Consider the following 14093-nt stretch of genomic DNA (forward strand, 5'->3'; position numbering starts at 1 on the left):
TTAATTATCAATTGCGAGTATTTGAGTTTGCAGTGACTCTGAGCTATTCAAGAGTACATATCAGCCAAGCCAAGAGATATAAGGGCCTGGAATCCAATATCTCTATGAAAGATATCAATTTAGGAGTTACTGGGGAATGATGGTAATTAAAAAGGTGGGCATAGAGGAGATTCCTTAAGTCAGTGAAGCTCAACTCTTCCTCTTCATCAGAATCAACCTGGGACATTTCCAAAAAATATATTGAGGCCTAGGTTCTAACCCAGACCAATTAAATATGAATTTCTGTGGCTATGTCCCAAGCACTGATATATTTTCAAAGCCAGACAAATGATTTTGATGAGCAGGATGAAGACACTTTGAACAAAAACAAACCAGGAGATGGAAAAGCAGTGTCTACAAGACAGAATATAGTACAGAGTGAGGACAGAAGCATAGGACTGGGCCTTGAGGATTTCTAGTAATATCTCATGGTTAGGAGGAGGAAGACCAGCCTACAATGGAGAGACAGAGGAGAAGGAGAAAATCAAGCAGGAAAGCATGGAAACCATGGAGGAGGGTGTGTCTAGAATCGTACGCTGTTGAGTATTTAACTAAGACAGAGACTAAAAATTGTCCCTTGAATTGGCAACAAGGATGTCATTGGTGACTTCAGTTAGAGAAGTCTTGGTGGGGTGATGCGAGGCGATACCAGTTTACAGTGAGTAGAAGAGTGAAGTGGTAGGTGGGCCAGAAGAGACAGTAAAATTACCCAACTCTCTGACCTTTTTCTCCTATGTCCTGGGTTTTCTGATTTCTTGTCCTGGTTCTTTTAGCCAAAACATGGAGTGGTTGGCAAAGTATTAAATTGTTGCCAAGCCCAACAATCCACTCAAAATGTGAGCAAGCCACGAGAGCATTCTATACCATCCTCTCCTTCACCTCCATGTCTGTCCCCAGGTTTACAGTTGAGCCAGCTTTCGAAGGCAGGCTTGATATTAATTTTTTTAAAGTGAACAATAATTTCACTTATATTTGCAGGTGCACATAAACACATAGACCTTTTCCCCACACTTTTGATAAGTGTACTCTGGTTTTCTAGCATGGTTGAAAGTAGAACCTCGATTGTTTGCAAAATGACATGATGTCTATAGAGCACTTGGCATGTAGGGAGGTAGGGAGGTGACACATAGTAGGTGTTCTGGTATTTTTGTTGTTGTTGTTTCATTTTGTGTTTTTGTTCTTGTTTTGCCTCCTTTCCAAACTTTTCCCTTCTGGGTGTTAAAATATTCACATTCAATTCTGTGACTGCAAAGCTAAGTGTGTCTGCCGGGCTTACATATTTGGAGTACCCATTAATTCAGATACACTTTAATGTAATGGCCTCATTGTTAGAGAAGGAGATTATAGATAATTTAGTCACCCTCCCTAAGTTATCTTGAGAAAGACGTGACTCAAATATTATGAAACAAGGCATGGTAACCCTCCCAGGTGGGGTTCCCTGGGAAGCTGCTCTAGATGGAGTTTAGTGAGCAGGGTGTTTATTAAGGAACGCCCTTGGGATCCACATGGGTGATGGGAGGGGAAGGCAGCAGGAGTGGGCAGAGCCAGAAGTCACGGGGTCACGCGGGCTCAATGGCAATCTCGGCTGACTCCATGGAGCTCTCTGGAGCTATCGCAGCCCTTCAGAGTGGTCTAGAGTTGGGCCCTTATGGCCAGGCCTTTATACCTGGTTGTGGCCTTGAGAAAGGTGGCTCCCTGCCACCAAGGCAATTCCCCAAGGGACTAAATTAGTGTTCTCCCACAGCAGCGGTCCAGACGGAGAAACAAAACCTTCCATGACAGGGGATGTGGGCAGTGCTTTGCAATAAAATCATCACATAATAAGAGAGGCCCCACAGAGCACTTCCCATTTGTGCCAGCACAGGAATGTAGTGGAGAAAACCCTAGTTCAGGATGAGTAGTTTCCCCATAGAATCGCTAAAGCTGACTGTTAAGGGTACTCATGATAGGAACCTAATAAAACCTGGTTACCATGATAATAGTTTTTCTTTTCTTTTCTTTTCTTTTTTTTTTCTTTTTAAGAATGTATTTATTTATTTGAGAGAGAGAAAGAGCAAGTACAAGCTGGGGGGAGGGGAAGAGGGAGAGGGAGCAGCAGATCTCCTGCTGAGCAGGGAGCCCAGTGGGGGGCTCGATCCCATGACTCCGAGGTCCTGACCCAAGCGGAAGGCAGACTCTTAACCAGCTGAGCCACCCAGGCACCTGACAATGGTTTTTCTCTAATCAGCATCCAAAGCAGCATCCAAAGAGTGAAATGGCCACAGCTCATGGCTAATGCAAAAATTCTAGATGCACTGCCTTTATCGCTCCCAGTGGACCTGAAGGGTTCCTGTAAATTACACTGAAGTAGCTTGCGTATCCCTAAGGCCCTCAGCTATTGGCATCTGTCACACCATGACTAGCACTATCCCCGACAGCACATTTCTCTACTTCCAATTGGATAAATTTCCAAAGACTCTACCTGCACTTCCATAGCCACTTGGTTGAATAGAACTCTATGTGCATTTTTCTTGGGACACCGAAGGGATGGTTTGACTCTAGTCATAGAAGTGAAGTGTTTTTTATATCTATCTAGTTATACGTATGAGGTGTCCCCAGTGTTTCTGTTAGTGGAAGAAGCGGTTCTGAAGAAAATGATTGAATTTATTGGCTGGCAAGAAGGGGATGGAATATTTAACCCAGGTAAGTACAGCTAGTTACTGCCGTCTCCCACTGCAAACACCTAAACATGTATTCATGTGTTATCTGAGGAACAGCTCCTTGAAGATTTACACATTCCAAAACCTTGGGTAGGAGTGATGCTACTTGCTGAGAGTCTAGCTTGTTCTTTTCTCCGGAGTGGCAACATTTTGCATAAATGCTAAACAATTGGCATAAATGTTAAACCAAGGAGATGTCCACAATTTAGGATTTAGATCTTATAAATGAAATTATCTGTTGCTGGGAATTTGGAAGGGCTATAAGTTTTTCAATCAATTTTACTTGAGAAGGTTTCTGAATCGCAAGTTGTTCATCCTCCAGTCCTTTCTTGGGACCAACGAGGAGCACATATGATCATTTTATTGGCCAGGTGACAGACAGAATATCGTTAACTATGAAGACTTGGGTACTGGCCCTCGTCCGCAGATTGAAACTTTTAGTTTGGAAAAACTCTGGAATGAGAGAAGAGACCAAAAGTTCAGTCTTTGCTGAGATTGGAAATTGCTGTAATTGGGGGTTAGGAAGTGGGTAAGAGTCAGGGGCGGGGCATGGTGCTCAGATGACTCTTGCGGGGATCTGTCCTTAGACTAGAACAGCCATAGCCATTCATGTCTTCCCCTGTGGTCGGCTCTTAGGGAGCTATAATTTGATGCTATAAATATGCCATTTCAATGTCGTTTTTTGCAGGTGGTTCGGTGTCCAATATGTATGCAATGAATTTAGCTAGATACAAATATTGTCCTGATATTAAGGAAAAGGGGCTGTCTGGGTTGCCAAGATTAATCCTTTTCACATCTGCCGAGGTAAAAAATTATCTTTGATATCAGATACAGATTTTCTGAGAATGCATTACTTAAGGGGGTTTGTTTCTTTGGGGCTTCTGATACGCTTTTCTCCTACCCGTGTGTGACTAATATGAGTAAGTAGAACGTCATATTTCATTCCAAAGGAAATTCTGATGGGACTGATATTGTAACCCCTGGCCACTCAATTTTGTACATCACCTTTATTTAAAATTTAGAGTCTATCACATTTTTCTTTGAGAAAAGAGAACATTCAATTTGAAAGTGCTATCTCTTTCCGTGAATCTCTTCTTTGAGTGCCTTATTTATTAGAACTTAGATGATCGCTCAGCACTGTCAGAACACTCACATTTCCTTGTAAAAACGGATTGCTCTGAATGGCTAACGCAAAGGCTTTTCAAGAGGAAAGAGAGATATTCCGAAACAGTGAACGTCACACACCCACCCCCCCACCCCCTCATTGCATGTTGCCACAATCCCCTATGTCCTTTTACTCCCCACCGAAGTAGGAGGTCTGATTATGGGTAAGTACATTGGCTTTGAGCTAGGCTGCCTGAATTCAATTCTTGTGTCCACTACTAACTATCTGGGTGACCTTGGGTAAGTTGGTTAACTCCTCTGTGCCTCACTTTCCTAATTTGTTAAAAGAAGTATCAGTTAGCTGTTGTCTCTAACAAATTACCCCAAAGCCCAGTTGTGTAGAACTAGAGCAAGATATCATGGCTTCTGAGTCTTGAGATAGCCAGGACTGTTCTGCAGCTTTTAGCAGGGCTCCCTTACATATCTGGGGGTTGGCTACCCGATGGCTGAGTTCGGAGTGGGCCTTGCAGGGGTGACGCCAGTGAGCTGTCTCTGTTCCATGCGTCTCTCATCCTGCAGCAAGCTAGTCTAGGTGTATAGTCATGGTGGCGGTTCAGGGGGAAAAACAGCATGGACACCCACCAGGCCTCTTGAGTCTAGCCCATTCTACCTCATGTTCTCGGTGAAGCAGGTGATGTCGACGAGCCCAGATCCAAGAGGTGGGAAAACAGACTCTATCTCATTGGTGGACTTTCTGCAAAGTCCCCTGGCAAAGGGCATGGGTACAGGGAGAAGGGAACCATTTGGGGCCATCCCAGCAGCCAGCAGCCAGCCACACAAGCTTAGTAGTCACGGCTAAGTGGGTTGTTGCAGAGACTGAATGAGCTAATGCATGGCAAGGAGCATCTGGCACATTATAGATACACAGAAATGTGAGCTAGTTTTCTGAGGAGGAGGAGAATTACCTAGCTGTCGTAATGTGGGTAGAATGGAGAGCACATTGAAGGGCAGTCTGATCTGAAAGAGATTCTTTTTCCCTTTTCCCTTCCTGTGCCATTCCAGTGGGTGCCTCTGTGCATCCCACTACTGCTTCCTCCCCGCCGTCCCTGGCAGGAAGAGTATAGCTTCTGTACCTTCCGTGATAATCCAAGGTCTCCCGTGAAACACACGAGGCGGGCAAATTCTAAAAGTTCTCTGTTATTTCCAGCTGGGCTTTCCTCTATCTGTCATTTTCTTTTAAGAGCACGATTTCTTTTATTATTGCCAAAGGGTAAATTGTGTGTGAAGAGAGGTGGGCAGTGGAAGAAACCTGGCCGTGCCGCATGTTTTCCACCTGCTCTGGTTGACTTTTGCTCTGGTTAGTTCAGTGCCAAGTGCAAAGTGGGCGCTGAGTGTGGGGAAGCTTCTGGAAGGAATCATCTAATCTGAGATTCTTAACTCAGCCAGCCACCCGAGGCCCTTTTTCGTGAAAGCTGCTTCTGGAGCAAGCAAAGAACTGTTTGGGAATGCAGACATCTGGGGAAAACACTTGGTCCTTTGGGATTATTATGGTGTCGAGTTTCCCCTTCTGGGTTCCAAACTTGGGCTTTTCAGTTGGAGGAAGCCAGCATATCCGAAATGCAAAGTCCCTTCTTTTGTATCGTTGCTCCCGTGCCTGTGAAAGCTGATTCAATAGGGCTCCTGCTATCAGCTCAGTGCTTTTACTCTTGCCTTTTTCGTTCATTGGTTTAAAACTTACTAAAGGTCTTTTCTGGAATAAATTGCTCTGGAAGAGGGGAAGGAATTCTATGGAAGCCTAGCATAAAGATTATGCCTGGAAGAGATCAGGGACACCGGTGTAGCTGGCAGATTGGGAGTGCAAAGAAATAGAAACCTCATGCAGTTGGGAAAGCAGAAATAGTATTATTTTTTTACTCTCCAGTGGAGATAGATATGCAAAAAGAGGGAAACGATCTGCCCTGGCTAACATGGCAGCAGAAGATGGAACCAGAAAACCAAGAACTACATGCACATCTTAGTTTACCTGGGCTGCTATGACAAAATATCATGGAGCAGCTGGCTTGAACAACTGACCTTTATTCCTCACCGTTCTGGAGGCTGGGAAGTCCAAGTTCAAAGTGGTGGTAGAGTTGGTAGCTGGTGAGAGCCTGCTTCCTGGTTTGGGGACCACCGTGTGCTCACGTGGCCTTTCCTCAGCTCGTGCTAAGACACAGAGGGAGAGGTCCCTGTCTTCTCTCCCTATAGCAGTTATCCCTTATGAGAGCCTCACGCTCATAACCTCTTCCCAACCTAATCCCACCACATTGGGCGTTAGGGATTAAACGCATGAATTTTGAGGGGACACAAGCGTTCAGCTCGTAGCAATGAGAATTCCACAGAAAAACTCCATAGCTTCGAACACACTATTGCTCCAAATACAGATTTTTACCCCATTCATCCAGACCCTACCTTGTTGCTCATTCCCCTCCCTGCTCTGCCGAAGAGACTGAGGTCATAATATTTGCATGATTTTAATTCATACATTGGCCATCAACTTCATCACTTATTACAACAAATCAATTCATCGTTTAAAAAAAAAAGAATTAAAGAAGGTTGTGTTTTTGCAATGGTCTTAAAACCTATGTTAGGTTTTATGCTATACCTCCCTCGTTTGCTTTTAGGTGTTGGCCATGGCCCCGTGGTTATTTTCCAGTACTGTTTATTGGGTTGCCTTCTTTTTCCTGTTTTTCTGTGGCCTCCGGGGTAACTACTCCATCCCTGTCTTGCACCATCAAATGCAGAATATATGAACTCACCACTGAAGGTGTATTTGCCTACTTGAAGTCTTCATTGTAATTTCACTGTTGACCAAGACCTGGAACATCATGGCAGAGCCCCCTGCACTGTCAATGTATCCACAGTAGCCTCCCCAGGCTGAATAGGAACCAAAGAGAAGAGACTTTTGGAGAAAAATAATAAAAGGAATAAATCTCTGACTCAATTAGCAGTTAGATATGAATTCCTTGAATTTAAAGAAATTGTAGGTTCATAATTCAAGTCCTTTTGGGAATCAGCATAAGTAATGATCATTGTCCGCTACTAAAAATCAAGGGGAGAAGAGAAACCCTTACCTCCCAGGCCAGCCAGCAAATGGCCTAGTTCCTCTCTAGCGGGACGGAGGCTGGGATGGGGCGAGAGAGACCAGGGTGCACTTCTCAAGGTCATGCCTCCTCACATACCTCATTCACTCACCCTATTCGTGGCCCTTCTGTCTAGGCCAGTCTGAGTGGAGTTTGGATGCTAGTGCTGGCATTCTCCACCCGCGAGCAGGTGTTTCTTAGGACGTCAGGCCAAGCACAGAGTAGCCCGTCTGAATTCTGACTCTGCTTTAGGAACTGAACGAGTGTGCTCTTGGAGAGGTCCCTATCCTACATTTCTTCGTTCCTTTTCTTTATTCCCCAACCTAGGACATTCACAGATCCCGGTTTTCGCACCACCTGGAGCTCATTTGAGCATCAGACTAGTCAGCACTAGAAGGAGTCCAAGTGCCCAGCTCACCATCTATGCGAGGGGAAAGCCACGGTACCTTGGGAAACCCAAGGTCACAGAAAAATTCCTTGCTGGAACCAGAAAGGAAAATGTCAGTGCCCTTCTGTCTTTCATAGAGGCCCATTGCTGTTTTATCGTTATAGGAATAAATGCCCACAGAGATGTTTGAGTCTTCTGAGGGGAGACTGGGTCTTAGAACGAACGACTGACTTATCTTTTGCCAGAGATGGGAGCAAACACCATTTGTTTCTAAAGGCAGCTGCTACTTCTGAACTCCGGCCTTCTAGGATTTTCCTTTCCTTGAAACTACTCCGCACGTCTGAAGCATTGCCTTCTTCCTTTCTTTTCTTCTTTTTGTTTCCGCTTCCAGGACTCTTTTCTTCCTCTGATGTCTTTAGGTGTCTAGACTTCAGTTTTGCAGACATTTTTTTTTTTTTAATCTGTCCCTATCCATTTGAGATTGACACTGGACTCTCCTTTGCCCTGAGGTAGCCAAAGATAGCTTGACTGAAGCTACTCTTGGTCAGATTACTAGTTTTTTAATTCAGCAGACCCATTGGTTGGGGACACTTTGCTGTTTCTCAGGGCAAAGCAACGTGATTTTCCTTACTGGCAGATGCCAGTGGGATAGGCTATGATTTATCATTACAAGATCAATAGTTGGTTGCCAGAGTCCAAGTCTCTGCTGAGAAATAATTCACCTTGGCTATGTCACCCTAGCAATGGTGGGCTGATGTAGCAAGAAGGGAATTAATTACATTTTCATGTACATTATTACTCTTCAATATGCGTATGTTCTTGTAACAACTTGAAATGAATGCATCCTACAGGCATTTGGCCATGTCCTATTTGATACTTGGAAATTAATTATTTAGGATGGTTTCATTTTTCCTAATGGTGTTACTTCTGCATTTATTTTTACAGAGTTAAAAAAAAAAGAGCTTCCAATAAAACTCTCTTGACAAAAGAAGAAAAAAAATTACCACATTTGAGGGAATATATCAAGTTAAGTGTGAAGGCATGACTACTCTTTTAATGTATTCATACCTACAAATTAAATTACTAAGGGTTTTTGGTACAATAATGTCCTTTAGCACCTTCATTTTTCTGGCACGAGAAAGAATTAATGGACCACCTGTCCACACTAATGTATAAAGAGTGACATCTCCAGTGTTTGAATGCTAATTATTTTATAGGCTTTATGTAGTAGGGAAGAAAAGGCCCAATAATCTAAGGCATATACTACCGTTTCCAGTAAGAACTAGACCAGGCCTAATTCCACAGCCTCCTATTAGCCTCCTATTCATGCCAGGGCTGCATAAAGTAAGGTGTCCATAAATTATTATTACTTTTGTTATTATGCTTTTAGCTACATTCCTCTGTGTCTAATTTCAGTCTTACATTTAATATTAAATAAGACTGGTCAAGTGTCTGATCAGCATTTATAACCCATTGTTCACTCTTGAAAATAATTAAATTCTTCTGTGGTTGGGGACTGCAATTTTTGAGACAGAGTCTCGCTCCCTCCTCAGAGGGTTTTGAGTCAGCAATGGACTAGATTCTGTTTCCATTAATGTTAAGTCTTATTAGCAGCATCAAGAGAAGCTTCTCTCAATGTTAGGGGAAAACAACAGCCTCTAGTGACCAAGTTTGTTCCCTAGGCCAGGCTCACCCATTTAATTCTATGAAAAGCAGTTGAATTAGGCACTGACGCATCCACCTTAAATTATCAAATTGAGGCTTGGAGAGGGTACATTATTTTCTCAAGATTCCATAGCTGTAACTGAGAAAACTTGAAATGAACTCCTGGTTTCTCTGATCCCAACCAAAGTCAACGTTTTCAACTGCTATATTAAGGAGCTCGTTTGAGTTATTTTCTTTCTCTTTTATGCAATAACGTTCCAAAGATTGGGCTCAGCCATACGACTTTAGATAATAAGGAGTCGTTTTTTCATGCTAGGTATTCATGTTTTCCTTTTCCCCCTTGTCCCTTTTAATTTAGTGTCATTACTCTATGAAGAAAGCAGCCTCCTTTCTTGGGATTGGGACAGAGAATGTTTGCTTTGTGGAAACAGATGGAAGGTAATGGGGACAGGATCTGGAAGCCTGGTGGGCGGAGGGGGAATTCATACTTTTTAAAAAGCAGTACCAGGGTCTGTTCACGACTAAACATAACTGAGTGCCTCAAATCTGTGTCTCCTAGAGGTAAAATGATACCTGCGGAACTGGAGAAGCAAATTTGGCAAGCCAGCAAAGAGGTGAGAGGGGAGAAAGAGAGGGGCAGAAAACAGAGGCATTTGTCTGGGTATGAGGGAGGGTTTGCAAGCAGCCAGACCCGATTCTGTGTGTGGGAGAGAGAAGGGAGCTTGTTAGAATTAAAATAAGGAAACTCATTTACAGATGTTCTATTTCCAGGTGCTTGGCTCTCTATGTTCTGTGCAGTTTCTCAGATGTTCTCATTCCCAGGTGGCTGAAGCCTATTAAAACACTGACATCACCATATTCCCGATTCTTGCCTAGAATTAGCTTTAAGTGATGAGCCCAGCCTCTCCAGCAGGGTCCCTGCAGCCACTCTCCTACCTAACTACGGCCTGAGAGTTCTGGAGGCCAGGCCAATCATCTCTGGATTGCATTCAGAATGATTTCGATTCCTCGAACAATCTGTGCTCCAGATTGCTTCCACCCAAAGCCCCATCACAGAAACCATCACCCTCTCTTGGGTCAGCTCTGGTAACACATCCGCTCTTCCTTAGCTGCCACAGTGTATTAAAGCTGACATGTCCGTTGGTGGGGGAGGCAGGGCCTTGCCCTGCTCACCTGGCGTACTCCAACCAAGCCTGTGCCCTGACACCTGCTTTGTGGTGCGCGGCGGCCTTGGTGACAGCCATCTTGCTTCTTGGACCAAAAGCCCACTGGATTAGGTGCACCTGCTTCTCTGCTTCCCTCCCATCCCACCACAGTGCTCACTGCTTTCGGAGCTTCCGACTATTCCCCCACAAGCAGGTAGCAACAGAGTCGGGTGTGAAACTGCTAAAACTTCCGAAAACTGAAAAGCCCAGTTTTGAGATGGGATAGAAGTATAGCTCTCTTTTTTTTTGTTTTTAAAGATTTTATTTATTTATTCAAGAGAGAGTGAGTGAGAGAGAGAGAGAGAGAGGACGAGCAAGGAGAGGGACAGAGGGAGAAGCAGGCTGCCCACTGAGCAGGGAAACCAACCCGTTGCTGGGGTCGATCCCAGGGCCCTGGGATCATGATCTGAGCTGAAGGCAGATGCTTAACCAACTGAGCCACCCAGGTGCCCAGAAGTATATCTCTCCTTACAGGATTCCACACTGTAAGAAAGATAAGCTCTTTTATTTTTATTTTTTGTTTTAATACATTTCTGTTATTTTACTCTTCACATTTTTTAAATTTTCCATTAAATTCTCTGTACTTAAAAATTCTGCCTTTATTACAGGTGTACTGGCTTCAGTTGTGTGTCCTTAGATCTATATTTATCTCTCTCTCTCTCTCTCTCTCTTTTTTTAACATTCCAATGACAAGAGGACTTGAAAGCTGTCTGGTGAGACAGATTATCAGATTTCATTCACTCTTGGGTAAAATTCTATATTACAATCTGTTGGTTCTGCTGTGAGCCACGGATATTGTGTTCTAATTTTATCTTTTTTTTTCTAGTTTTAGCCTCTACAGATAACAAAGAGAACTTTGCTTATGTCATTAGTGCTTGTTGGCGGGGTGAGAGGGGGAGGGAAGTATTGACTGTGCTTTCTGTATGGTTCATACGATTCCTCCCCTCCTCTCTCCCCCGTCTCTTTTTCTCTCTTTCTTTCCTTCTTGAATTGTAAACTTTTCATTATGGAAAATTTCAAATATATGAAAACTAATATAATGAGCTTATATACCCATCGTGCAATTTCAATAACTGTGAGCTTCTGCTCTGTTCTGTCTCTACCCATCCCCTCCCACCACCACTAGATTAGTTCGAAGCAAATCTCACACATCATACCATTTGATCTATAAATAGTTCAGTATATCTGTAAAAAGGTACGTACTCTCTCTTTATTAAAAAAAAAAACCCACACACACCATTACAAGAAATAAATTCTTAGTATCATCAAATTTTCATTCTATATTAAAATTTTTCCTATTGCATTTCTTAAGTAGTTGGCTTGTTTGAATAAGGACTCAAGGTCCATATGTTGCATTTGGTTGATTCATCACACAAATCTTTTCTAATCTGCAGCTTCTTTTTTTCTCTCCTCCTTTTTTTCTCTCCCTGCAATTGATCTGTTGAAAAAACCAAGTCCTTTATGCTGTAGAGTTTTCCATATTGTGGATTTTGTAGATTGCATCAAGAATTTGAGAATCTCAGTGCTCCACCCCCCACCTACAGCCCATCTGGTCTCTATAGTTCCTGTAATTTGGCAGTGGGGTCTTGAGACTCAGTGGGATTCAGATTGGAACTTTTACCGGGAAAGCTTCACAGGTGGCGTTTTGTCCTTCGGTCAGGACACATCTCCTGTCTCTTTTTGTGCTAATGTTGGATCGGTGGCTTCTGGTATTGTGGGCACATGTATTACAGAGCTGAGTATCAGCCTCTCACCTCCTGAATTTTGCTGCCATTGATGATCATTGTCTAGACTCATTATTTCATTAAGTGATGTTCTAATTTGTTCTCCTCGTTCCCCCTTCATTTATTAGTAGGCTTACTACCATAGAGGAAAACCTTCCCTCATTCTCATTTGGTTTCCCTAAGGAAACCATTTGCACAACCAAGGTAGGATAAATGTTTGATTCTTCCCCCTTGTGTACCAGTTTTCAGAAGAGTGAGTGAGTTGCCTAGCATTTCCTAAAGATAGCCAAAATGATTTTTCTTTTTTAGAATCATTAGGGATCATCTAGCATATTTTATGGGTTTCATTCCACTGCAGTCATTGTTATTTTCATTGTTCAAATTTTTGTTAGTTTCGACAATGAAAGGACATGAAACTGACATATCGTGAAGTTGAGAACTTGAAAAGAGAAGTTTTGAAAAAGTGAAAATTGCTTTAGGCACATTTAAAAGTAGGGCCATGGTGTGAGAGTTGGTATGTCTCCTCAGTTTTCTTTCAAGTTAGTTAAAACTCGAGCCCGGATTCACCAAGGACTAACCTTGTATCCATTTTGAGATAATACCCAGTGATTAGCTTACTTATTATTATTTTTTGCAGTAGCTTCAGACCTAGCTCTTTTGTTTCACGCTTTGAACTCGTATTGTTACAGATGTGGGGAGAGTACATTAATATTTTTTTCTGCTGGGATTCAGTTCCGTGGCCCACCACAATCCTTTAAAAATCTGTTGAGCAGTGACCTTTACTTGATGCCACTCCAAAGACGGTGAAAACCACAGGAGCGTCGGAGGTTCTAAAGTCCTCACGATCAGACGCGTATAACCACGGAATATTTGAAAGTATTTTTGTGTATGAGTGTTTCAAATGACAAACTTTCTTAGGGAATACAGCTCATCAGCAGCACACAATCAATACTGTTTCCACTGAATTTTCTCATTCACAGCAGGAGATACGAGAAAGGACAAAAATTGGAAGGTTAAATCCAGATTTCATAAGTTTGATTTCTGGGGCCTGATATTTATGGCTAGATTGTTAAAAAGGTGAGGAGAACTCATTAATAGGCTATCATAGCTTGCAAAAGTATTTTCTCACAACTGCCAGGGTGTCACATAGTTTACGAGGAACCAGTCCAAACATTAAAGACACCTTCCGTGTTTTTCGGAAATTGCTTTTTTCTCTTACTTTTAATGATTATTGTAAATCCAGTCTCATTTTTTTTCGGTCACTGACATGATAAAGACGGAATCTGTGGATAGTTGAGCACAGGGAAGTGTTCCCAAAGCAGGTGGCTCCCTAGGGGCTCTATCATCCACTAGCCCTGCTCTACCAGATTCCAGTGGGCTGAATTCCATGTGTCACAACCGTCTCCCCAGATGGCAAATGGATTCATTGGGTACCGTTGCTTTGTTTCCTGTGCATCTCAATTTAAAGATGTGGCCCAAGTGTCTTTGCTCTGCCCCACTTTCCCTTGAGAAGTAACTTCTTTCTGTCAAAGGTCAGCTAAATTGGAAGGAGTCTGGTTCAAAAGAAATAACTCCTGACATTAAATGGGACATAAAAATATATTGCAAAAACAACTGCGCTTTAAGTTAAAACCAAGAGAACAAAATGACTCCATCCTAAATGGAGGTAAAATGGCTTTTATAGGCAGGGAACGTTCTTGTCACTTAGTCCTCAAGTGCTCTAGAGTCTTAAGATTCTCATCCCCCCCCCCCTTGTGTGCAATTGTCCCTCCAAGGCACTTCCACAGTGAGCAATGCATCTTTGCTGACATGCTGGGGTGCATCTGTGGAAGAACAACATCACGTACTTCCTCATACCTGGCTGTTACGAAGCTCCTTATGGGGCCAAGGTGCTTGGCTAGCTTGGCCGGAATTACCCTCCATCGTTCCGTGTGTTCCCATAGTCTCCCTTCTCCCCCTCACCCACCTCCCTTGCCCTCTGGCACCTGTTCACTCTACAAGATGCAGCCATCAGCTGTATGAAGAGGCAGAACCATGGTAGGAGTGATGCAGGTTCTTTTTTCTAGAACATTCTAATGGATTTCTCTGTTGGGGCACCCATTTTAGAAAGCGTATCCGAATGAGGTTACTCTACCCCCTCTGATGCCAAT

General features: G+C 43.1%; 1 protein-coding gene across 4 annotated transcripts in view; it reads left to right on the top strand.

The window, feature by feature from the left end:
* The window catches only part of GADL1 (GAD like acidic amino acid decarboxylase 1), a 162403-nt gene that overhangs the window by 40127 nt on the left and 108183 nt on the right, over window positions 1-14093 (top strand). For all 4 annotated transcript variants that reach the window (XM_087870141.1, XM_087870140.1, XM_087870142.1 and 1 more), the window contains 4 exons: window positions 2615-2721; window positions 3427-3542; window positions 9373-9452; window positions 9574-9628. In XM_087870141.1, the coding sequence (XP_087726267.1) occupies window positions 2615-2721; window positions 3427-3542; window positions 9373-9452; window positions 9574-9628 (358 nt within the window). The remainder of the gene's footprint in view (window positions 1-2614; window positions 2722-3426; window positions 3543-9372; window positions 9453-9573; window positions 9629-14093) is intronic.

Source organism: Ursus americanus, chromosome 20, assembly GCF_024610735.1.
Source record: "Ursus americanus isolate L20-20 chromosome 20, mUrsAme1.1.p, whole genome shotgun sequence".
NCBI lineage: Eukaryota > Metazoa > Chordata > Mammalia > Carnivora > Ursidae > Ursus > Ursus americanus.